General features: G+C 35.9%; 2 protein-coding genes and 1 long non-coding RNA gene across 7 annotated transcripts in view; 2 read left to right on the top strand and 1 right to left on the bottom strand.

Annotated features, from left to right (window-relative positions):
• Window positions 1-20088, bottom strand: part of LOC139984139 (uncharacterized) — a 38726-nt gene extending 18638 nt beyond the window's left edge. The window contains exons 1-5 of one of the 3 annotated variants that reach the window (XR_011798950.1): window positions 14127-14216; window positions 13138-13204; window positions 12150-12216; window positions 9188-9254; window positions 7030-7096 (exon numbers count right to left, since the gene is read on the bottom strand). Coding sequence is in view for 1 of the 3 variants with exons in the window: in XM_071997884.1 (XP_071853985.1) it covers window positions 7030-7096; window positions 19660-19791 (199 nt within the window). In the remaining 2 variants the exon portion in view is untranslated. Of the gene's footprint in view, window positions 1-7029; window positions 7097-9187; window positions 9255-12149; window positions 12217-13137; window positions 13622-14126; window positions 14217-19659 lie in introns of those variants that run through there. The other 2 variants (XR_011798949.1, XM_071997884.1) reach the window with 2 other exon arrangements.
• LOC139984128 (nicotinate phosphoribosyltransferase-like) overlaps window positions 1-25052 on the top strand; it is a 99435-nt gene extending 74383 nt beyond the window's left edge. For 2 of the 3 annotated variants that reach the window (XM_071997852.1, XM_071997853.1), the window contains one exon: window positions 21229-25052. In XM_071997852.1, coding sequence (XP_071853953.1) covers window positions 21229-21306 — 78 coding nt within the window. In that variant the 3' untranslated portion in view covers window positions 21307-25052. The remainder of the gene's footprint in view (window positions 1-21228) is intronic. The other variant, XR_011798944.1, reaches the window with a different exon arrangement.
• Window positions 3-3070, top strand: LOC139984142 (uncharacterized). Its single transcript, XR_011798951.1, has 2 exons — window positions 3-544; window positions 1475-3070. It is a non-coding gene; the product is annotated as an uncharacterized lncRNA (long non-coding RNA).
• Window positions 25053-26323: the final 1271 nt, after the last annotated feature.

Here is a 26323-nt window from a genome sequence, read left to right as displayed (position 1 = left end):
GTTTTGAGTGATCAGGGATTTATCTTAATAGTCCATCGGGGCAGGCTCGATATCGTTCACTGTCGTTGCACATATTTAGTACCAAGGTTTGACCACATATTATGGTGTGTTTTCATATGCTTATTACAATTCTCGATGTTGGATGGTTCGGGAAGTGTTATCTTAAGAGTAAACAGCAGTTTAAGACGGACTCATTTAGTCCGCTTTGCGTTGTTAGGACTTCTCCGAACGCAGCGATTTTTTCACTCAAGAGCCAATCAAAATCCTTATTGTATGGCATGTGATATGTCAGCTGATACAGAAACTGCTCGGCTCGGCGTGATGTTTATGCACAGACTGTGTGTATGTAACGTTTGTACGTGTTTACAATTAGTCTGCATAACGTACTGCATAACAAGAGAACGATGGGCTGAAAGTCTAACGAAATTTACAGCCAACAGTTGGCAAACCGACGTCAAATGTGCCGAGATATGAAGCAGTATTGAGGGTGGCAAATTTTCATACCTAGAAGGTGCTTCCATGATTCAGTACACGAACGATGAAGGTAATTCAAGTTCTGTTACTATTACTCATGTTAGAGCATTACTGTGACAAGAAAACTTCCTCAAGTGATACGAATGCCAACTATGAAAATTTAGGACAAGGCTCTTCAATACTATACTATTACTAGTTTGCCTTAGACTAGAAGTGATTAACGTAGCACCCATGAAGGATAGATCGACAGCTACTATATACTGGTATCTGTTATATTTATGTCATGTTTTATTTGCCATGAAACAAAGAAATGAAATCAACACCAGTGTAGGTTCGATAGGCAGACTAACGTTAGGCCTATCAATATTCAATGTCAGCCTAGGCCTATGGTCTAGCCTCTAGTCTTGTATTAATTTGTCAAAACAGGCCCTAACTAAGCCCAGAGCATGTCTCCATGGCTGCTGGTAGTACTGGCACACACACAAGTAAATGTAGCGTGTAATGTAGCTTATATACAGGCCACTAAGTAAATAGGCCTAGGCAATGCTACAGTATTGCCTAGTCTCAGATCCCTTCTTGTATTTTGTACACCTAACAAAGTGAGTTGGCACATGTAAGTTTCCAGCTAATTTAGCATCAGCATGGCACTCGATATAGTTGCACCTATAGCCTTATTACAGCTCTTTAAAAATTTGGAAAAAAATATTTCATATCAAAGCATCTTGCTTGGTTTATTTTACTTTGATGCATGTATGGAGAGGCCTTCTTTTAGTATGGGAAATCCGGTCAAGTAGCATTGCATGTGTTCTCAAACCTTTGTAGTGTGTGGGTTTGTAACAATACCCTACCAAGCTCATGGCTCCAGACTTACACTGAAATAAATGGAGGCATATTAGTCAGTTGAGTTCCAGTGTAGACAATTAATGTGAACCACAGCGGATCAACAGGACAATTCAAAATACTGTATCAACCAAACAAATTTTTTTTTGATTTGTTGCAGATGAAAGTGCAGGCCCATCGGCGCCAAAGACAAGGATATTTGCGGTGCTCCCTCTACAGAGATTTCTCTGGCACAATCAGGACTCAAGTTTTCAAAAGGAAGAAGATATGTTAGCGGGCAGACAGAACAGCTGTCTCAGTGTCTGACACGAGATGCTCAAAAACAGCTCAAAGAAGCTGCTGTGATGAAAGGATGACAGTGCTATTGCCCAAGACATTCTGTCTTCACATAACAGAGGAAGACTACTTCTTCCTAAGCAAGTGGCTTTGGGTGTTGGTCATGTTGATAGTGACGAGGAAGTCATATCACTCAGAAAGGACTGTTTGTGTAACCAAAGCATAACATGGTCAATATTTTGTTAGTGTTTATGTTGATCATTTTCCATATTTGTTTAATTCATTTGATCTTTTCCGTTCTTTTTCTTATTTTGTTTTATTCATTTGACAATGAATAACTTACTTTGGTAGATTGAGGAGTTCCCTAAAGTTTCGCATTTATGCTACTACTACAGGGCAACAGTTTGTGGTCAGGTGGCCCTGTGTGACCTTTGTCATTTTTGAACATAGTTATTGTTTTGTGTGGCCCTTGTTTTCTAGGAATACATGTAATGGCTCCAAGCCTCTATCACTTTTGAGAACTGTGGGAGAAATAGACAGTTTAATAGCTATTTTGTTTTGGTAGGAATATTCTTGGTGATGGATGTGTAACAACAAATTTATTTAAGGACACTGATGAGACCCATATATAAGTTTAGATTCGGGTTAAGTAATGTGCCTGGTAATTATTTAGTAATTTAATTGACAGCTGATAGGTCAATGGGCCCAGATACCAGGGAGTGAAGAGCAAGCTGGTCAAGAGCAATTCAGTGAGCAAACCTACCCCAGTGACTTCCACAACAGAGTGAACCTGCCTCTGATCGAAGTAACCCAAGGAAGTAATTATATTTCGCGACTTTTTAGTTGGTTGACCCGCGCCGCGATTGTGTTCTAACTTAGGACTTTTAGGCAGTTTATTTTCAAATAAGTTCAGTGGATATCTTGTTAGATGTAACAGCTCTGATCTGTTAGTTACCCATTTATATCATTTAAATTTTTCTTTAAGTTTAAGTGACCCCATTGTTTTTAATACAAGATTCATGTGCATAGTAAACCTACTATTTTTCCTTATGTTTACTTTTGTGTGAGCGTTTCGCCTTTTCAAGTTGTCCCCATGATCTCAGAGTCATCCGGTCCTTCTCTCATGGGAAGGTGCTACTTATAATTTTCCCAAACCTAAAAACATATATTTTTGCCTGGTCACTGCGTTTTTGACCAGCTACATTTGCGTTAAAGGTGAGTCTCGAGGCAGACTTCAGGAGACGGACAGTGTTTAAAAATGCATTTGTTCAAATTATGTTTAACACAACATAAATTTGTTGTTTTCGAAAAATAACACTGCTTTAAGAATCCAACAACTCTTAAAATATTCTTCGGACATTCCTCTTTTACTTCAGCCAACACATCCTGGTTCTTAATACTGTGTTTAATTATTTTATCATCTTGCTGTGACAAGGAACTGCTCTGTTTAATTGTCGTACAGTAAAACGTATAAGAATGACGTTATTTGTTTATTGTTTACTCTTTACATAACACCTCTCTTAGCACCCAACAACTGTTAAAATGTTCTTCAGACGTTCCTATATAGCTTTCAACCAACATTACCTTGTCCTAAGTACTGTTAGTGCAAGAACATTTAAATTATGTTATCATCTTGCTGTGACAAGAAACTGCTCTATTTTCATTATAGTACAACGTATAAGAGTGACGTCATATGTATATTGTTTACTCGTAAAATAACACCTCTCCTAGCACCCAACAACTATTTAAATATCATGATATCGCTCCATTACTTTCAACCAACACTTCCTGTTTCTAAATAAGTGCAAGAACAATTAAATTATGTCGTTTCCATGTTGCTGTTACAAGGAACTCCTGAGTTTTGATTGCCGTCCAACCTATAACAGTGACGTCATATGTTTACTGTTTACTAGTAAAGTATTACCTCCTTTAGCATCCAACAACTCTTCAAGCATTCTAAGGACATTTCTTTACAACATCCAACCAACAAACCTTCAAGTTGGTTCTAAATAGGTTTAGTAACATTTAAAAACTATTATCATGTTGCTGTGAATAGACGTTGCTGATTTTCAATTTAGCCCACACTTCCTAGTGAGGTCATTTGTTGTTTACATGCAAGGTAACACCTCTCCAAGCATCCAATAACTCCTAAGATAATCTCAGGACATCCCTGTAAAACTATCAACAAAAACATCTAGGTTATAATAAGTGCAAGACCATTTAAATGCCATTTTCATGTTGCTGTGACAAGGAACTGCTTTGTTGTAATTGTCTTACACCGTACAAGAGTGACGTCATTTGTTTGTTGTTTACTCGAAAAATAACACCTCTCCAATCATCCAACATCGTGAAAAATGTTCCTAGGACATCCCTCTACAACTTCCAACCAACAAACCTTGGTACTAAATATGTGCAACGAAACTCGTTTTTTTAAGCACATTTTGAGGCCTGCCCCGATAAACTATAAGATTTGTTTGCTGGAGAATATTAATTGATGTATAGAGGCGTTCTAGACAGAGTAGTCAATTCGCTGACACAATAACAATGGTGAATGAAGCAGTCATTAATTTTATGATCTGTTAATTACACAATTAACTTCAAGTTCTTAATCACTAACATGCCCTCAGTAAACTTACCAGAAGGAACAGCAAGAAATGTGGAGTTACTATGCCAAATTTGATTGCACTAGAAAATCTATTATATTAAGGAAGATGCACAAGTTCTATATTCTACACAATCCAAACATGGGTGCACTTTAACAACAGTTGCAGTGGGTATTGTTGAGACAAAAACATACGATTAATTGTGCTTTAAGCTATATCATGATCTGCAGTTCCTGGCAATAGCTGAATGTGACAACTGGATTAATTTCTAAAAGTACAAGATAGAGTGCACAGTAAGCATTGTCCACAATCTGAAACTGTATGAGAGAACAATGTTAGGAGCGCAAGTAAATACTAACATGGTTTGATTGTGCTTGAACTTAAGTTCAATTGATTCATATGGACAAATATTGTCTGCAAACACTGAAAGAGGAGTCACAGTTTTTAAATATTTTGGTTCATACCTATTTTGATAAGGCCAGTTACAATGTAAAATACACATTACGCATCGTCCACACAATCTGAAACTGTACAAGAGTACAATGTTAGAAGTAAAAGTGACTACAAACATGGCTTGATTGTGCTTGAACGTAATTTCAATTGATTTACTAACCAAACTATTGTCCCCAGAGACTGGAAAAGGAGATATTAATGTGTAAGGTTAAGGCTGTTACAGATCGGGTAACTTACACAATGACAGGTGACCGGACAACTCCCCCTGGAAAATTACCCCCCGGATAATTACCCTCCAGAAAACTCCCCCCCTGGACAATTACCCCCGGACAATTCCCACCCAGACAATTCTCACCCCGGACAGTTCCCACCCCAGACAATTCCCCCCTGAACAATTCCCATCCCGGACGAATTCCCCCCGGACAATTACCCCCAGGTCAATAACCCTCCCGGACAATTTCCCCCCGGACTATTCCCCCCCCCCAAGACAATTTCCCCCGGACAATTGCCCACAGAAAACTGTCAATCGGGAGCACCCAATTGGTACGATTTTAGAGGCTTTTGCTCCCAAATGTTGTCCCCCTACTCACGAAGCAGGGGGTATCCAGGATTTTCTAACCCGGGGGGCGCGAATTACTATCTAAGGGGAGCACCACCATCGGTTGGCGTGCAGCGTAGAAGACAATTTCGGGTTTTGATTCCCCCCAGATCACCGGAAACGGCACTTCTCGGGCTTGAAATGACCAACCAGATGTACACTTTTGCCTGAGAACCAAGAATTTCCCAATAGTTTTTTTTGTTCATCCATAACCGTTTTGAAGATATCAACACAGTCACACATCATGTTCGACCTCATCACATCTCCTGTGGATCATTGCTTTTTGTAGGTGATTCAACGTCGCGGCCCACAATACCCGTAAGCACCATTTTTGAGGTTTTAAGCCCATTATTTGTTCACAATTTTGAAATTCACAATTATCGTAAATAATTTCACTTCAAAACATACCCATTATGTTGCACAACATTTCATCTATGGACAACCAATATAGAAAAACCTCCTTCAGACCCTAACAGACCGGTCAAAACTGCACGAGTAGAGGGAAGTATGTTGAAGAATGGTGGTCAGGGAATTTGTGAAAATTCAGACAGTTAATTTATTGGTGTACAAATATTAAACCTCTTATAACGGCTACTATAAAACTTTGTTGAAGGAAATGAAAGAAATGAAAAAAATTCCCGAAATCGAACACTTCGCACATGTGCAGTTTGGACGCTGTTCATCACAGAATGCCATTATAGGTGTAACACACTACTTGATACTATCTAAGCGGAGCGCCACCATCAGTTGGCACAGAGAGTATGAGTATTTTTTTTGGCCAAAAAATACCCCTAGATCGTCGGAAAAAACACTTCCCGTTAAAGTACCATTTACACATCGGTTATTTTGGGAAATGGCAAATTCGGGAGTGGTCACGCTCCATGTAGGTCAGTGCACGACCTCTAGACGTCACTAATACACAACACGATCACTTGTTATCGATAAAGTGGTGCGTTGCCGGATTTTGTCAAGGTCTTGGTACTATACGGGCAAAGGTCATTAATTAAGTTTCATAACTCATCGGGAAGCGATTAGAGGGGTGGGGTGTAGGGTTGTGGGCGCGTTTTCATGGAGATGGGAACAAAGAAGTGGTGGGTGCGTCCTTTTCTCTCTTTTTTCTTTTTCTTTTCCCTTCCTTCCTCCTCTTTTCCCTTTTTTCTTCTCTTAGTTTTCTCTCTTCTTGGGTTCTTCTACCCAATGTGTTACTCATATACACCAATATTAGATTGGTCAAAGCTTCCCTTATTGAGATATCGTATTTACAAGCAAGGCTTTACACCCCCCCCCCCCCTGTCCCAACACACACGCATACACACACACTCTCCGCCAGCATGAATGCATAGGTTACGATTGTCATTGAAACCAAAAATGAAATCTCTTGTTGCACACCCCCATTTTTACTAGAATAATAGCCTTAACCCCGCCTACATCGGCTGTCAATCAATCGTCGAAATTTCCAAGAAGGGGATTGTCTGGGGGGGGGGAATTGTCCGGGGGGCAATTGTCATGGGTGGTATTTGTCCGGAGCGGGATTGTCCAGGGGACAATTGTCAGGGTGGGCAATTGTCTGGGTGGGAATTGTCCGGGGGGCAATTGTCAGGGTTGGTAATTGTCCAGGTTTGAACTGTCCGATGGGGAATCGTCCGGGGGGTAATCGTCCGGGGGGAAATCGTCCAGGGGAGAGTTGTCCTGGAACCCAATGACAATCGTAACTGAAGCAGTCATTAATCTTCTAATTTGTTTATTACACAATTAACTTCAAGTCATTGCCCTCAGTTAACCTACCAGTGATATTAACGTCCATCTTCAGGAAAAGAAATGGTTGGAACACTTCAAGAGCCCTTTCCATTGCCTGTTGAAAAAGCATATATAAAGTCATTAACTACATTGCCTTGATACAACTGGTTAATGGAAAATAGAATCACCTTTTTTTATTATAATATGATATTCATCTGCAATATAGAATGAATAGATTATATTGTCCACAATATCCAAACATGTGAACAATGAAGAAGGTACAGTAAGAAATGTGGAGTTACTATGCCAGATTTGAAAGCACTAGAAAATCTATAATATTTAGGAAAATGTACAGGTTCTATATTCTACACAGTCCAAACATGTGTGTACTTTAGCAACAGTTGCAGTGGGCATTTCTGAGACAAAAACATAAGATTAATTGTGCTTTAAGCTATATCATGATCTGCAGTTCCAGGCAATAACTGAATGTAACAACTGGATTAATTTCTAAAAGTAGAAAATAGAGTGCACAGTAAGCATTGTCCACACAATCTGAAACTGTATAAGAGTACAATGTTAGGAGCTCAAGTAAATGCTAACATGGTCTGATTGTGTTTGAACTTAAGTTCAATTGATTCATTTGGACAAATATTGTCTGCAAAGACTGAAAGAGGAGTCACAGTATTTAAATTTATTGGTTCATGCCTATTTTGTTTTTAGGCCAGTTACAAGGTAAAGTACACATTAAGCATTGTCCACACAATCTGAAACTGTATAAGAGAACAATGTTAGGAGCTCAAGTAAATGCTAATATGGTCTGATTGTGCTTGAACTTAAGTTCAATTGATTCATTTGGACAAATATTGTCTGCAAAGACTGAAAGAGGAGTCACAGTATTTATATTTTTTTGTTCATGCCTATTTTGTTTTTAGGCCAGTTACAAGGTAAAGTACACATTAAGCATTGTCCACACAATCTGAAACTGTACAAGAGTACAATGTTAGGAGTACAAGTGACTACAAACATGGCTTGAGTGTGCTTGAACCTAAGTTCAATTGATTCACTTACAAAACTATTTTCCACAGAGACTGGAAAATGATATATTAATGTTGAAGGTTAAGGCTGATTCAGATCAGGTAACTTACACAACGACAATCGTAACTAAAGCAGTCATTAATCTTCTAATCTGTTTAATACACAATTAACTTAAAGTCATTGCCCTCAGTTAACCTACCAGTGATATTAACGTCTATCTTCAGGAAAAGGAATGGTTGGAACACTTCAAGAGCCCTTTCCATTGCCTGTTGAAAAAGCATATATAAAGTCATTAACTACATTGCCTTGATACAGCTGGTAAATGGAAAATAGAATCACCTTTTTTTATTATAATATGATATTCATCTGCAATATAGAATGAATAGGTTATATTGTCCACAATATCCAAACATGGGAACAATGAAGAAGGTACAGTAAGAAATGTGGAGTTACTATGCCAGATTTGAAAGCACTAGAAAATCTATAATATTTAGGAAAATGTACAGGTTCTATATTCTACACAGTCCAAACATGTGTGTACTTTAGCAACAGTTGCAGTGGGCATTTTTGAGACAAAAACATAAGATTAATTGTGCTTTAACCCATATCATGTTCTGCAGTTCCTGGCAATAACTGAATGTAACAACTGGATTAATTTCTAAAAGTACAAAATAGAGTGCACAGTAAGCATTGTCCACACAGTCTGAAACTGTATAAGAGTACAATGTTAGGAGCTCAAGTAAATGCTAACATGGCTTGATTGTGCTTGAACTTAAGTTCAATTGATTCATATGGACAAATATTGTCTGCAAAGACTGAAAGAGGAGTCACAGTATTTAATTTTTTTTTTTTATGCCTATTTTGTTTAGGCCAGTTACAAGGTAAAATACACATTAAGCATCGTCCACACAATCTGAAACTGTACAAGAGTACAATGTTAGGAGTACAAGTAACTACAAACATGGCTTGAGTGTGCTTGAACCTAAGTTCAATTGATTCACTTACAAAACTATTTTCCCCAGAGACTAGAAAAGGGGATATTAATGTTGAAGTTTAAGGCTGATTGATATCGGGTAACTTACACAACGACAATCGTAACTGAAGCAGTCATTAATCTTCTAATCTGTTTAATACACAATTAACTTAAAGTCATTGCCCTCAGTTAACCTACCAGTGATATTAACGTCCATCTTCAGGAAAAGGAATGGTTGGAACACTTCAAGAGCCCTTTCCATTGCCTGTTGAAAAAGCATATATAAAGTCATTAACTACATTGCCTTGATACAGCTGGTTAATGGAAAATAGAATCACCTCTTTTTATTATAATATGATATTTAATAATTGATATTCATCTGCAATATAGAATGAATAGGTTATATTGTCCACAATATCCAAACATGTGAACAATGAAGAAGGTACAGTAAGAAATGTGGAGTTACTATGCCAGATTTGAAAGCACTAGAAAATCTATAATATTTAGGAAAATGTACAGGTTCTATATTCTACACAGTCCAAACATGTGTGTACTTTAGCAACAGTTGCAGTGGGCATTTTTGAGACAAAAACATAAGATTAATTGTGCTTTAACCCATATCATGTTCTGCAGTTCCTGGCAATAACTGAATGTAACAACTGGATTAATTTCTAAAAGTAGAAAATAGAGTGCACAGTAAGCATTGTCCACACAGTCTGAAACTGTATAAGAGTACAATGTTAGGAGCTCCAGTAAATGCTAACATGGCTTGATTGTGCTTGAACTTAAGTTCAATTGATTCATATGGACAAATATTGTCTGCAAAGACTGAAAGAGGAGTCACAGTATTTAAATTTTTTTGTTCATGCCTATTTTGCTTTTAGGCCAGTTACAAGGTAAAGTACACATTAAGCATTGTCCACACAATCTGAAACTGTACAAGAGTACAATGTTAGGAGTACAAGTGACTACAAACATGGCTTGAGTGTGCTTGAACCTAAGTTCAATTGATTCACTTACAAAACTATTTTCCACAAAGACTGGAAAATGAGATATTAATGTTGAAGGTTAAGGCTGATTCAGATCAGGTAACTTACACAACGACAATCGTAACTAAAGCAGTCATTAATCTTCTAATCTGTTTAATACACAATTAACTTAAAGTCATTGCCCTCAGTTAACCTACCAGTGATATTAACGTCCATCTTCAGGAAAAGGAATGGTTGGAACACTTCAAGAGCCCTTTCCATTGCCTGTTGAAAAAGCATATATAAAGTCATTAACTACATTGCCTTGATACAGCTGGTTAATGGAAAATAGAATCACCTTTTTTTATTATAATATGATATTTAATAATTGATATTCATCTGCAATATAGAATGAATAGGTTATATTGTCCACAATATCCAAACATGTGAACAATGAAGAAGGTACAGTAAGAAATGTGGAGTTACTATGCCAGATTTGAAAGCACTAGAAAATCTATAATATTTAGGAAAATGTACAGGTTCTATATTCTACACAGTCCAAACATGTGTGTACTTTAGCAACAGTTGCAGTGGGCATTTTTGAGACAAAAACATAAGATTAATTGTGCTTTAACCCATATCATGTTCTGCAGTTCCTGGCAATAACTGAATGTAACAACTGGATTAATTTCTAAAAGTAGAAAATAGAGTGCACAGTAAGCATTGTCCACACAGTCTGAAACTGTATAAGAGTACAATGTTAGGAGCTCCAGTAAATGCTAACATGGCTTGATTGTGCTTGAACTTAAGTTCAATTGATTCATATGGACAAATATTGTCTGCAAAGACTGAAAGAGGAGTCACAGTATTTAAATTTTTTTGTTCATGCCTATTTTGTTTTTAGGCCAGTTACAAGGTAAAGTACACATTAAGCATTGTCCACACAATCTGAAACTGTACAAGAGTACAATGTTAGGAGTACAAGTGACTACAAACATGGCTTGAGTGTGCTTGAACCTAAGTTCAATTGATTCACTTACAAAACTATTTTCCACAAAGACTGGAAAATGAGATATTAATGTTGAAGGTTAAGGCTGATTCAGATCAGGTAACTTACACAACGACAATCGTAACTAAAGCAGTCATTAATCTTCTAATCTGTTTAATACACAATTAACTTAAAGTCATTGCCCTCAGTTAACCTACCAGTGATATTAACGTCCATCTTCAGGAAAAGGAATGGTTGGAACACTTCAAGAGCCCTTTCCATTGCCTGTTGAAAAAGCATATATAAAGTCATTAACTACATTGCCTTGATACAGCTGGTTAATGGAAAATAGAATCACCTTTTTTTATTATAATATGATATTTAATAATTGATATTCATCTGCAATATAGAATGAATAGGTTATATTGTCCACAATATCCAAACATGTGAACAATGAAGAAGGTACAGTAAGAAATGTGGAGTTACTATGCCAGATTTGAAAGCACTAGAAAATCTATAATATTTAGGAAAATGTACAGGTTCTATATTCTACACAGTCCAAACATGTGTGTACTTTAGCAACAGTTGCAGTGGGCTTTTTTGAGACAAAAACATAAGATTAATTGTGCTTTAACCCATATCATGTTCTGCAGTTCCTGGCAATAACTGAATGTAACAACTGGATTAATTTCTAAAAGTACAAAATAGAGTGCACAGTAAGCATTGTCCACACAGTCTGAAACTGTATAAGAGTACAATGTTAGGAGCTCCAGTAAATGCTAACATGGCTTGATTGTGCTTGAACTTAAGTTCAATTGATTCATATGGACAAATATTGTCTGCAAAGACTGAAAGAGGAGTCACAGTATTTATTATTTTTTTTGTTATGCCTATTTTGTTCAGGCCAGTTACAAGGTAAAATACACATTAAGCATCGTCCACACAATCTGAAACTGTACAAGAGTACAATGTTAGGAGTACAAGTAACTACAAACATGGCTTGAGTGTGCTTGAACCTAAGTTCAATTGATTCACTTACAAAACTATTGTCCCCAGAGACTAGAAAAGGAAATATTAATGTTGAAGTTTAAGGCTGATTCATATCGGGTAACTTACACAACGACAATCGTAACTGAAGCAGTCTTTAATCTTCTAATCTGTTTAATACACATTAACTTAAAGTCATTGCCCTCAGTTAACCTACCAGTGATATTAACGTCCATCTTCAGGAAAAGGAATGGTTGGAACACTTCAAGACCCCTTTCCATTGCCTGTTGAAAAAGCATATATAAAGTCATTAACTACATTGCCTTGATACAGCTGGTTAATGGAAAATAGAATCACCTTTTTTTATTATAATATGATATTTAATAATTGATATTCATCTGCAATATAGAATGAATAGGTTATATTGTCCACAATATCCAAACATGTGTGCAATGAAGAAGGTACAGTAAGAAATGTGGAGTTACTATGCCAGATTTGAAAGCACTAGAAAATCTATAATATTTAGGAAAATGTACAGGTTCTATATTCTACACAGTCCAAACATGTGTGTACTTTAGCAACAGCTGCAGTGGGTATTTTTGAGACAAAAACATAAGATTAATTGTGCTTTAAGCTATATCATGATCTGCAGTTCCTGGCAATAACTGAATGTAACAACTGGATTAATTTCTAAAAGTAGAAAATAGAGTGCACAGTAAGCATTGTCCACACTATCTGAAACTGTATAAGAGTACAATGTTAGGAGCTCAAGTAAATGCTAATATGGTCTGATTGTGCTTGAACTTAAGTTCAATTGATTCATTTGGACAAATATTGTCTGCAAAGACTGAAAGAGGAGTCACATTATTTAAATTTTTTTGTTTATGCCTATTTTGTTTTTAGGCCAGTTACAAGGTAAAGTACACATTAAGCATTGTCCACACAATCTGAAACTGTACAAGAGTACAATGTTAGGAGTACAAGTGACTACAAACATGGCTTGAGTGTGCTTGAACCTAAGTTCAATTGATTCACTTACAAAACTATTTTCCACAAAGACTGGAAAATGAGATATTAATGTTGAAGGTTAAGGCTGATTCAGATCAGGTAACTTACACAACGACAATCGTAACTAAAGCAGGCATTAATCTTCTAATCTGTTTAATACACAATTAACTTAAAGTCATTGCCCTCAGTTAACCTACCAGTGATATTAACGTCCATCTTCAGGAAAAGGAATGGTTGGAACACTTCAAGAGCCCTTTCCATTGCCTGTTGAAAAAGCATATATAAAGTCATTAACTACATTGCCTTGATACAGCTGGTTAATGGAAAATAGAATCACCTTTTTTTATTATAATATGATATTTAATAATTGATATTCATCTGCAATATAGAATGAATAGGTTATATTGTCCACAATATCCAAACATGTGTGCAATGAAGAAGGTACAGTAAGAAATGTGGAGTTACTATGCCAGATTTGAAAGCACTAGAAAATCTATATAATTAGGAAAATGTACAGGTTCTATATTCTACACAGTCCAAACATGTGTGTACTTTAGCAACAGTTGCAGTGGGTATTTTTGAGACAAAAACATAAGATTAATTGTGCTTTAAGCTATATCATGATCTGCAGTTCCTGGCAATAACTGAATGTAACAACTGGATTAATTTCTAAAAGTACAAAAAAAAGTGCACAGCAAGCATTGTCCACACAATCTGAAACTGTATAAGAGTACAATGTTAGGAGCTCAAGTAAATGCTAATATGGTCTGATTGTGCTTGAACTTAAGTTCAATTGATTCATTTGGACAAATATTGTCTGCAAAGACTGAAAGAGGAGTCACAGTATTTAAATTTTTTTGTTCATGCCTATTTTGTTTTTAGGCCAGTTACAAGGTAAAGTACACATTAAGCATTGTCCACACAATCTGAAACTGTACAAGAGTACAATGTTAGGAGTACAAGTGACTACAAACATGGCTTGAGTGTGCTTGAACCTAAGTTCAATTGATTCACCCTCAAAAAATTATTTTCCACAAAGACTGGAAAATGAGATATTAATGTTGAAGGTTAAGGCTGATTCAGATCAGGTAACTTACACAACGACAATCGTAACTAAAGCAGTCATTAATCTTCTAATCTGTTTAATACACAATTAACTTAAAGTCATTGCCCTCAGTTAACCTACCAGTGATATTAACGTCCATCTTCAGGAAAAGGAATGGTTGGAACACTTCAAGAGCCCTTTCCATTGCCTGTTGAAAAAGCATATATAAAGTCATTAACTACATTGCCTTGATACAGCTGGTTAATGGAAAATAGAATCACCTTTTTTTATTATAATATGATATTCATCTGCAATATAGAATGAATAGGTTATATTGTCCACAGTATCCAAACATGTGTGCAATGAAGAAGGTACAGTAAGAAATGTGGAGTTACTATGCCAGATTTGAAAGCACTAGAAAATCTATAATATTTAGGAAAATGTACAGGTTCTATATTCTACACAGTCCAAACATGTGTGTACTTTAGCAACAGTTGCAGTGGGCATTTTTGAGACAAAAACATAAGATTAATTGTGCTTTAACCCATATCATGTTCTGCAGTTCCTGGCAATAACTGAATGTAACAACTGGATTAATTTCTAAAAGTACAAAATAGAGTGCACAGTAAGCATTGTCCACACAGTCTGAAACTGTATAAGAGTACAATGTTAGGAGCTCAAGTAAATGCTAACATGGCTTGATTGTGCTTGAACTTAAGTTCAATTGATTCATATGGACAAATATTGTCTGCAAAGACTGAAAGAGGAGTCACAGTATTTAATTTTTTTTTTTTATGCCTATTTTGTTTAGGCCAGTTACAAGGTAAAATACACATTAAGCATCGTCCACACAATCTGAAACTGTACAAGAGTACAATGTTAGGAGTACAAGTAACTACAAACATGGCTTGAGTGTTCTTGAACCTAAGTTCAATTGATTCACTTACAAAACTATTGTCCCCAGAGACTAGAAAAGGAGATATTAATGTTGAAGGTTAAGGCTGATTCATATCGGGTAACTTACACAACGACAATCGTAACTGAAGCAGTCTTTAATCTTCTAATCTGTTTAATACACAATTAACTTAAAGTCATTGCCCTCAGTTAACCTACCAGTGATATTAACGTCCATCTTCAGGAAAAGGAATGGTTGGAACACTTCAAGAGCCCTTTCCATTGCCTGTTGAAAAAGCATATATAAAGTCATTAACTACATTGCCTTGATACAGCTGGTTAATGGAAAATAGAATCACCTTTTTTTATGATAATATGATATTTAATAATTGATATTCATCTGCAATATAGAATGAATAGGTTATATTGTCCACAATATCCAAACATGTGTGCAATGAAGAAGGTACAGTAAGAAATGTGGAGTTACTATGCCAGATTTGAAAGCACTAGAAAATCTATAATATTTAGGAAAATGTACAGGTTCTATATTCTACACAGTCCAAACATGTGTGTACTTTAGCAACAGTTGCAGTGGGTATTTTTGAGACAAAAACATAAGATTAATTGTGCTTTAAGCTATATCATGATCTGCAGTTCCTGGCAATAACTGAATGTAACCACTGGATTAATTTCTAAAAGTAGAAAATAGAGTGCACAGTAAGCATTGTCCACACAATCTGAAACTGTATAAGAGTACAATGTTAGGAGCTCAAGTAAATGCTAACATGGTCTGATTGTGCTTGAACTTAAGTTCAATTGATTCATTTGGACAAATATTGTCTGCAAAGACTGAAAGAGGAGTCACAGTATTTAAATTTTTTTGTTTATGCCTATTTTGTTTTTAGGCCAGTTACAAGGTAAAGTACACATTAAGCATTGTCCACACAATCTGAAACTGTATAAGAGTACAATGTTAGAAGCTCAAGTAAATGCTAACATGGTCTGATTGTGCTTGAACTTAAGTTCAATTGATTCCTTTGGACAAATATTGTCTGCAAAGACTGAAAGAGGAGTCACAGTATTTAAATTTTTTTGTTCATGCCTATTTTGTTTTTAAGCCAGTTACAAGGTAAAGTACACATAAAGCATTGTCCACACAATCTGAAACTGTATAGGAGTACAATGTTAGGAGCTCAAGTAAATGCTAATATGGTCTGATTGTGCTTGAACTTAAGTTCAATTGATTCATTTGGACAAATACTGTATTGTCTGCAAAGACTGAAAGAGGAGTCACAGTATTTAAATTTTTTTGTTCATGCCTATTTTGTTTTCAGGCCAGTTACAAGGTACAGTACACATTAAGCATTGTCCACACAATCTGAAACTGTACAAGAGTACAATGTTAGGAGTACAAGTGACTACAAACATGGCTTGATTGTGCTTGAATCTAAGTTCAATTGATTCACTTACAAAACTATTTTCCACAAAGACTGGAAAATGAGATATTAATGTTGAAGGTTAAGGCTGATTCAGATCAGGTAACTTACACAACGACAATCGTAACTAAAGCAGTCATTAATCTTCTAATCTGTTTAATACACAATTAACTTAAAGTCATTGCCCTCAGTTAACCTACCAGTGATATTAACGTCCATCTTCAGGAAAAGGAATGGTTGGAACACTTCAAGAGCCCTTTCCATTGCCTGTTGAAAAAGCATATAAAGTCATTAACTACATTGCCTTGATACAGCTGGTTAATGGAAAATAGAATCACCTTTTTTTATTATAATATGATATTTAATAATTGATATTCATCTGCAATATATAATGAATAGGTTATATTGTCCACAATATCCAAAAATGTGTGCAATGAAGAAGGTACAGTAAAAAATGTGGAGTTACTATGCCAGATTTGAAAGCACTAGAAAATCTTTAATATTTATGAAAAAGTACAGGTTCTATATTCTACACAGTCCAAACATGTGTGTACTTTAGCAACAGTTGCAGTGGGTATTTTTGAGACAAAAACATAAGATTAATTGTGCTTTAAGCTATATCATGATCTGCAGTTCCTGGCAATAACTGAATGTAACAACTGGATTAATTTCTAAAAGTAGAAAATAAGAGTGCAAAGTAAGCATTGTCCACACAGTCTGAAACTGTATAAGAGTACAATGTTAGGAGCTCAAGTAAATATTAACATGGCTTGATTGTGCTTGAACTTAAGTTCAATTGATTCATATGGACAAATATTGTCTGCAAGACTGAAAGAGGAGTCACAGTATTTATATTTTTTCGTTCATGCCTATTTTGTTTAGGCAAGTTACAAGGTAAAATACACATTAAGCATTGTCCACACAATCTGAAACTGTACAAGAGTACAATGTTAGTGAGTACAAGTGACTACAAACAGGCTTGACAGCACTTGAAAATCAATAATATTTAGGAAAATGTACAGGTTCTATATTCTACGCAATTCAAACATGTGTGTACTTTAGCAACAGTTGCAGTGGGTATTTTTGAGACAAAATCCTAAGATTAATTGTGCTTTAACCTATATCAATATTCTGCAGTTCCTGGCAATAACTGAATGTAATGATTAATTTCTAAAAGTAGAAAATAGAGTGCACAGTAAGCATTAAGCATTGTCCACACAATCTGAAACTGTACAAGAGTACAATGTTAGGAGTACAAGTCAAGAGTGCTACGAACATGGCTTGAAATAAAGTTCAATTGATTCACTCACAAAACTATTGTCCCTAGAGACAGGAAAAGGAGATATTAACAGTGTAGGATTTATACAGTCATCTGCAGGGTTCATTTTAAGCGGTATCGCATCGCACTTTGCGATGCGATTATTTACATTTGCGATGCAAGATGATACTTTGTATCGCGCAACTGCTACACAACCCAAGGTAGGCCCCTAGACTACACACACCTAGAGTATAGCAGCCTAAAGTCCCAAATAACCACATACATTACTATCACACAGAGCATGATTCATTGGCACGAAATGTTACACTCATATTTACTATTTTATCTGACACTTTTGGAGTTTTGTTTTCGCATTTGATTCAAATAATTTACTTGGCCTAGGCCTATGCCTGATCTGACCTACGCGGCTACGCAATAATAATAATAATAATAATAATAATATAACGTTACTTTCGCACTCGTACTCCGATCCACCAGTGCGGGCTCAGTCTGCATCAAGCTGAAGTTGGCTACCAATAACAGCGGACAATAGCAACCGCCAATAAGCAATACTAGTGGTGGACAATAGCAGTGGATAATAAGCGAGTTGCTGCTATCGGTAGCTAGCTTCGGAATATTTACTTGGGATATGCTTCCACTTTTTTATTGACATCAAAACTGCAAACTATTGTAACTGGTAAGCTAGGCGGCAACCTAGTGTGATTGTACCATGGATATACATGATTTCGCGCACTTTTGACGTATTTTAATCAATATCGTGAACATCCTACAATAAAATTTAAATTCATCACGATTTTTGATATTTGTGTAACTATTTATGGGGCCAACGGCGAAATTCGATATATCAATGTTACTGCACAATATACCACATTGTGAATGCTTGCATAATTGCATTCCCTCTAAAAGTGGAAAGATATGTTTGAAACTTTCTTCTGAGAGTTGAGAGTCAATATTTCCAAAGAGGGAGACCCCCGCCCCCAGTGCCAGGGATACATTTATGACATTATCTTTGTCGTGCAGCGCACGTGCACAGAAAAAAAAAATTGCTAACCATTTTTACCAAACTGCTAATCAATTCAGGATTTTGATTAGCAGTACTGCTAAGCAAATTGAAAAATCTAAAATGAACCCTGGTCATCTGGGACGGCTAGAAAATCAAAACCATACAAGAGTAGCCTATGTTATCTGTTTTATTATCTATAGATGAACAGTTGTTGGTTTGGGCCTGGTAAGTCTTATAGGGTACAGCAAGTGGCCAAACTAATATGGAGTAGCCTATGCATGATTTTGCACCGTACCAAGACCATCATCAAAACTATGACAGCTTTCGGGCATCTATTTGCCACTCTGAGAAGCTGTCCATGAATAATGACTACTTGGGTAGCCTAGGGCCGGGAGTAAGGATAGGCCCACTTAAAAAGATAGTAACATAATCTCAGTGAATGTTCAACATTTACCCAACTAGTAAAACTTTTTTGAAACATGAGGGTGGTTAAGGCTTGTTTGTGCATGTAGGCACAACAACATTTAGTCCTTGGGGCAAACAGTGCATTTATTAGCACATTGTTTACATGACACAGTCTATAGTCTACATTTATTAGGACTGTCATTCCTTAAACTAAAGTAAACAAAACGCATTCACATGGAAGGCTGCAGTGTTTCCTTTCGAAAGATAACTACCACTTTAAGCTACGAAAACAACCAAACTGACTTTTTTCTCGCCAGTATGCATGCATGTAGGCCTAACCTTTTTTAAGGTCAGCGTACCGTAATTTACAACTAGTGTAGCCTAAGCCAACACACCAACAGAGTAATTAAGTTAGCCGTAGTATAGCCTAACGTTAACGTTAATATTATCAATACTAGCCGATGTAACTACAGTATAACTCATATTAAGTTAGGCTCTACGTTATGAAAACTTCTTCGTAGGCCACTATGCCTACTGCAGAATTAATTCCGGTACTCTTTTAGGACCGTACCTATAATAATATCCAGCATGAACTTCACGATAGTGTAATCCGACACCCTATCGTTCGAGTTTGACTATTTAAACAATTGTACTAACCTTGATTAAAGTTGAGTAAACTTCGGCCGTAGACTGTATTACGTAAAGGTGAAGAGTAAGGTCATTAGCAAACTTGAAGGCGTCGGCTTTCTCATTCAGAACTGTACAGCGACGGTGCTTGCTCACGCTCATTTAGATGTTAAGCTGCTGTACAAGATTATGTGGACAGATTTTTGAGGGCGCTATGCGAATTTTGGAATGATTAAAATCACTTTCAACCGATTACGTGGACAAAAATAAAAGTTCGTAATTTCACTAGGAGCATATGTTTTGTGGGGGGTAGAGCCTGTTTAGAGCAACTGCGTTACGTGGACATCGAATGTCCACATAATCGGTTGGTGTCCACATAGCGCGGTGGGATACTAACGAATGTCCACGTAATCCAGGTCGAGTGAGAGTATATATATATATATATATATATATATATATATATATATATATATATTTGGATCAGGCATAATTCGCAAACAAGACAATTGCAATTGCCAATTTTTTGTTCAAGATCTCATTTTTGCTTTTTTTGCTTTTTTGCTTTTTTTCTTGTCATAAATGCATTAATGCCATTTGTTTTGTTTAGTTACCTAATACTGGTGTACTTTGCAATCACAGCCTTATTTCTTCCACCAACATTGCTTCAACCCAGTTCTACGCAAAAAAACTTATCGAACCTAGCCTCAATATGTCCAAATTTTTTGGAGTGTCTTTCTGATTCTAAGTGAAGTTTGCTGTCCTTGAGGGTAAAACTCAAGGATAGTGCTGAAAGGCTCATCTTTACGCTTTGTGAACTTTACCAAATTGAGGAGTCGAACCCTTTGGACACATTCCCATATTCCAGTTGACAAAATGCAAAGGATAAACCAAAAAAAAGAAGAAAAAAACCAACTTTGAAAGAAAAAGAAAAGGCAAACAGTCCATTATAAGAATGTTTTTAAGAGAGAAGAGAAAATATCTCTAAAATATCGGCACATATTTTCACAAGTATTTAAGTATAAAGCTGATTCTCATTGTAAGGCAAAAGAAATGATAATGTATATTTATAAATGGCTTTACATGGAAGACTATTTTAGAGCACTTTAAACACCTGGGTCTAGTGGGATGAAATCAGAAAAAAAAAAAAAGTAAAATTGTAATATATATGTAATAGTGATAATTTAAGTAGACAGAGCAAAACTAGCCAAAAAATAAATATAGAAATGGAACGGATCAAACTAAATATAAAATAATATAAAATAAATGAAGATAAATAAAAAAATGAATGGAAAATAAACAAGATCAGTCAATCAACATGGAAGCAAGACAAGCAAGTTGGGACTTTAAACAATGAAAAGTTGGTGGAAGACAAAACGTTGGTGGCAGGGCGTTCCATAGACGTGGTGTAAAAATTATGAAACGTCCTATCACGGTGAAACTTGATCGTACTCAATGGTTGGAAGAGGATTGGTCCTTTTGGGCAAAGAATGCATGCACTATGTACAACACCATGAGAAAAGTTCACCCGAATTAGGTCAGCGTTATAACACAACACGTTATTACACGTTTCATTTCTAAAACATTATTCTATCCCTACAGGTCTCTGTCAGCAATAACCTCTATCAATTCCTCCACGATCTGTGGCTGGACAACGCACCAATCGGCGAACTGTCTTAATAACAAACATCAGACTCTATCAATTCCTCCACGATCTGTGCCTGGACAACGCACCAATCGGCCAACTGTCTTAATAACAAACAGCAGCCTCCATCAATTCCTCCACGATCTGTGGCTGGACTACGCACCAATCGGAGAACTGTCTTAATAACAAACAGCAGACTCTATACATTCCTCCACGATCTGTGGCTGGACTACGCACCAATCGGCGACCTGTTTTATCAACCAGCATCCTCTATCAAGTTCAGCCACGATCTGTAGCTGGACTACGCACCAATCGGCGACCTGTCTTAACAACCAGCGGCCTCTATCAATTCCACCATGATCTGTGTGGCTGGACAACGCACCAATCACAAACTGTCTTAACAACCAGTAGCAGCCAGAACCCTTTTAAACAGCTGACCTTCGGAAAGGAGTTTGAATTTGTTTTTGTAAGGATTGCTTGGGCAGTGTGGTGAACAAAGTCAAGTGGTGAAATAAAAAATGTTTGAACTGCAAGTTTGGAAAATCCTCATTTATGTGTGCTTTGAAAAATAATTGCTGATAATTTATTTAAAAATTCTTCAAAATGCCAAAGATGTCCACCAATTTAACTAGTTATAACTGCCACCTTGTAACATGTCAGAATTACATATGCTTTTATTCTTCAGTTGCTATGGCAATTGAAGTTTTGAGATTTTCACACAAATGTCTTGTGGAAGAGTTTGAAGAGGGTCAAAGGTAGATCCCATAGTGATATGGATGAACTTTAGGCAACTTATATGTATGATTAAGTTTATTGTATTTGGGCCGGCAATATTCTCAAACCAACCAAGTTTTCTTTTATAGAATAAGAGCATTATAGTTCGATAGAACTAAGGTACATGCCTAAATGAAGGTTCAAGAGTAGTTTTAATAGAAGAATTTAATTCCATCTTGAAGATTTGCAGGTCTGGACATTTTACATAGCATCATTATAAACACAAATTAAAATAACATTGAAATTTTCAAAAATATTGAACTTTTATTTCAGTATTAGAAATGAAACTTGGCTATAATTCACAAAATACTAAAAAAACTGCGATAACTCTCTCATGGAATAAAGACTTTTCTTAGCCGTTTGGGGAATTTCTTCATCGCATGTATTTCTATTATAATATAGTTATAATAATGATGGTCGGGGTGTGTCTCCTTTTATACACATTCATGATATGTAAGACAGCAACCTTTAGATTTTTATTAAAATTAATCTCATTCCTCGTCATTTATAATTTTGCAGGATTCCAGACTTGACATTGCACAAAAGATATATAATATCCCTGTCATATTAGTACTATTATCACATCTTAAATAGCAACGTGGAAAACTGCTCCATAATTATTTAATTATAATGGATTGTTAAGAACTGTCTTAGTTTCAAATATAGTGAATCCCCCTCCTCCTCTTTCTCCCAATTTTTCCTTCAAGTTCAATTTTTCATTTATATAAAAAATTTGTTTTACTCACTTTGGACTGAAAAAGAGTTTCACCTTAATGGGATGTGAAATTAACAAACTAAGCATGAGTATGGTGAATGTTATCAAGTCCATCTCCAAAGTAGAAATTGGATATAATAACATAAAATAAAGAATACAAAATAAATAAATAAAACATTAAAAAACAAAATTACAGTTTTATCAGTTTGTATCTAAGATCTCCTGTTTTTGCCTTCAAGTTCACTTTTGTTATCAAATTTATCAACTTTCAATTGTTGTTATCTGGAAACGGACATGTATATGTAATTGAATGCAAATTTCACATGATGATTATTATTTTTTTTATCTCGATTATATTCCTCTTTTGTAATTCACCTGATAAATTTATCCCATAAAAATGTTATTTTTGACTTAATCTTTCATACTTCTTACGCTGCAAACTTACCTATCTCCTCTGAACTACTGCATTCTCAGTTTGCTGTGTATTATGTTTTGTTAGGTACTCATGAACTGAAATGAGATTGATTGGTCCAAACTGCTTGTTTTTTTTTAATTCTTTTTTACATATTTTTATCAATATTTGTGATACATACGCAAGCCATTTGTTTTTACATTACTGACTAACCTTGTAAAATTTGGACAAACATCTTGATCAATTAGAGACTGTTATATTTAAGATTGATGCATTGGGTTTGTTAAAAAAATGTTCCAAATTTATGGTTGTTTTTTTCCTTTAAAAGGTAACATTAAAATAATCTAAAGTATCCCCTCAGAGGTTGTCAATATTTATGTTAGGACTATAAGGTCCTACTGTTTGGTTGTCAAAACAGCTTACTTGGTTGTCTGGAGAAATGTATAAAAATACCAAAGAATGATCAGTATGTACTCTGTAGGATTGAAATGTAGGTTTGGTGAATAAAACAGAAATATGCACACTGTAGGAGAGATGTGTAGGTTTGGTGAATAGAACAGTAATATGTTCACTATATGTGAGTCAACACAAGTGAGTAAGTGATTGATACACTAATGAAGTACTGATAAGTCAAATATATTGGTTTATTAAAGAATTAATTTCCAAAAATTACAGTAACTAGGGTTTGCATTGACCTACATTATATTTTAGGTTTATTAAAGTATAAACTATATTTCATGGATGAACAATAACTTGTATTATTCTATAAACTTTATTATCTTATTACATTCATAGATGTTTTTTTGTTGTTGAAATGTTTCATTGGATTAATTAACCTTGTTCATTTTTAATTCAGATATTATTCTAGTTTTTGTACAACTTGCATGAACAAATTAGTGGCAGTCGGTTGACTTATGCTGCATACAATGAAAGATTTGTAAAATGCTGGGTAGTTTAATACATTAATTTGAACCCTAGCATAAATACTGCCATTCAATATTCAGTCATTCATTGTTTTTATTTGCAATGCTTGATCCATTCGTCAGCATGTACAGCAAGGGATTATCTTCTTGTGATGTGAGGCTTTGATTCATTGGCTTGAGATGTTGATCCTTTCATGAACATGTTAAGAAGTGGATCGTCTTGATTTAACTTGAATTGAAATACATGATCCATTAATTTTCATGCTCAGGAATGGGTCATACTTGAGATATTAATTGATCGGCTTGAGATGTTGTTGATCCTTTTAGTAGCATGTTAAGTAGTGGATCATCTTGATGTAACATTAAATACTTGATCCATTAACTAGCATCATAGCAAGCTCAGGAAAGGATTATCCTGCTCAAACTTGAGGGATTGGTTCAATGGCTTGAGACGTAAATCCTTTAATTAGCATACTCAGTAGTGGATCATCTTGATAATAACTTGTAATACTTGATCCCATAAGTAAGCGTACTAAACAGTGATTTATCTTGTTCTAACTTGAGGGATCAAGTGACATGAGCTTGAGTTGTTGATCCTTTGTTGATCCTTGTTGATCCTTTCATTGACATGCTAATTACTGGATCACCTTGTTCTGAATTAAGGATCAGTGTCAGCAGAACTCACTGTTGCTGGCACATTTTTACTATGAGAAACAAAGTACTGTATTATATAATGCTCCATTATTTAATATGAACGTATTTTCTCAGGGACTGAATTAATTCTATGTGGACTGTTTGTGTATCTATTTGTAAAATATTCGATCTAAATTATATGTGCACTTTTAGTAGTGTTGGTAAATGATATGTAAAATTTACAAGTGGTATAGTTACTAATATCAATTTATAATCCTACAAGTTACAGTTAATATCAATGAAAGAAAAATGACTTATAATGATTCCACCATTCTCTCTTTCTATCCTTCTCATGTTTTCTCATCCGCGGGCCCAACCACCATTTCTGTTATTGGGAGCCCGGGGGGGGGGGAGGGGGAGGTAAGATGTTATGTCATTCGGAGGAAGAAGGATGAAGCCACTTCACATTTGAGAAATTTTGGTAAACATAGAGGGTGCTTGTATACAAAATGGTTCTATATATTAATACTTTTGAAATGATGTCGAAGAATTTTCGACTGTTCAATTTTAATAGATATTTATCACCTGTACATTATGATTCTTTTAAAGATATTATGTCTGCCAGTGGGGGAGGGGGAGGGGAAGGTCCTGACATTTTGTTTCCTATTTAAGAGCATGTGAAGATCTCAAGACATGCTATAACGTTAGTCCTCTTCAAGCTTGACTTCGTAGGTGTAGGAACAGAAGGTGGGGGATCGGGTGTGGGAGGGGGTGTGGGAGGGAAGGGGAAGGTCCTAACATTTTTTCTTTCTACTTGAGAGCAGGTGAAGATCTCAAGACACGTTTTGACGTTAGTCCACTTCACGAATAACTACATAGGCGTAGGAAGGGAAGGTTGGGATTGGGAGGAGGAGGGTGGGTAGGGGTGGGGAAGGGGGAGGGGTGGGAAAGGAATAAGGTGCAGCTACTCCACTTTGGGGAAGGGAATCTGTCTTCTCACTTTATCTATTAGAGGGCGCCAGACAATCAAATGGTCAGTTTTCTTTTCATATTCCTGATAAAGACTTTCGTCTACTTTTGGATACTTTTACAAAATCGACAAAACTCTCGAAATTTTGATTTTGTAAGAGAAAATTACGATAAAACGCTGAAATTCGTACAGTCAACAAAACACAAAAACTTGGGAGTCATAAAATAGCTTAAATTTGTACCATTGTGCCATTTGGCCTACCGTATAACATCTATAAAAGTAATTTTCTATTTGTGAAGACCCAGACCCCACCCATTTCCTGCCCCCCCCCCCCCCCTTACTCTCTTACTTTTAATAGCTGTGGATGTGCCCTATTGTTGTGGTTCCAATCTCATGTATATTATTTTAAGAGTGGGCGGGCCTTAAAATGGCAATATCTCTTCAACCGTATGTCCGACTTAGTTCATACTTGGTATGGTGATGTAAGTACACAGTATGTACATGTTCATTGCAACAACAACTTTTATCTCATTAGTATTCACGAGTGGGCTGGGCTTAACAGAAAATTGTTACAATGGCAATATCTCTGCAACCGTATGTTCGATTTAGTTGTAACATGGTATGG

This window comes from Apostichopus japonicus, chromosome 17, assembly GCF_037975245.1.
Source record: "Apostichopus japonicus isolate 1M-3 chromosome 17, ASM3797524v1, whole genome shotgun sequence".
Taxonomy (NCBI): domain Eukaryota; kingdom Metazoa; phylum Echinodermata; class Holothuroidea; order Aspidochirotida; family Stichopodidae; genus Apostichopus; species Apostichopus japonicus.
Note: the sequence above shows the minus strand (reverse complement) of the source record. Positions and strands in the feature narration are given on the sequence as shown.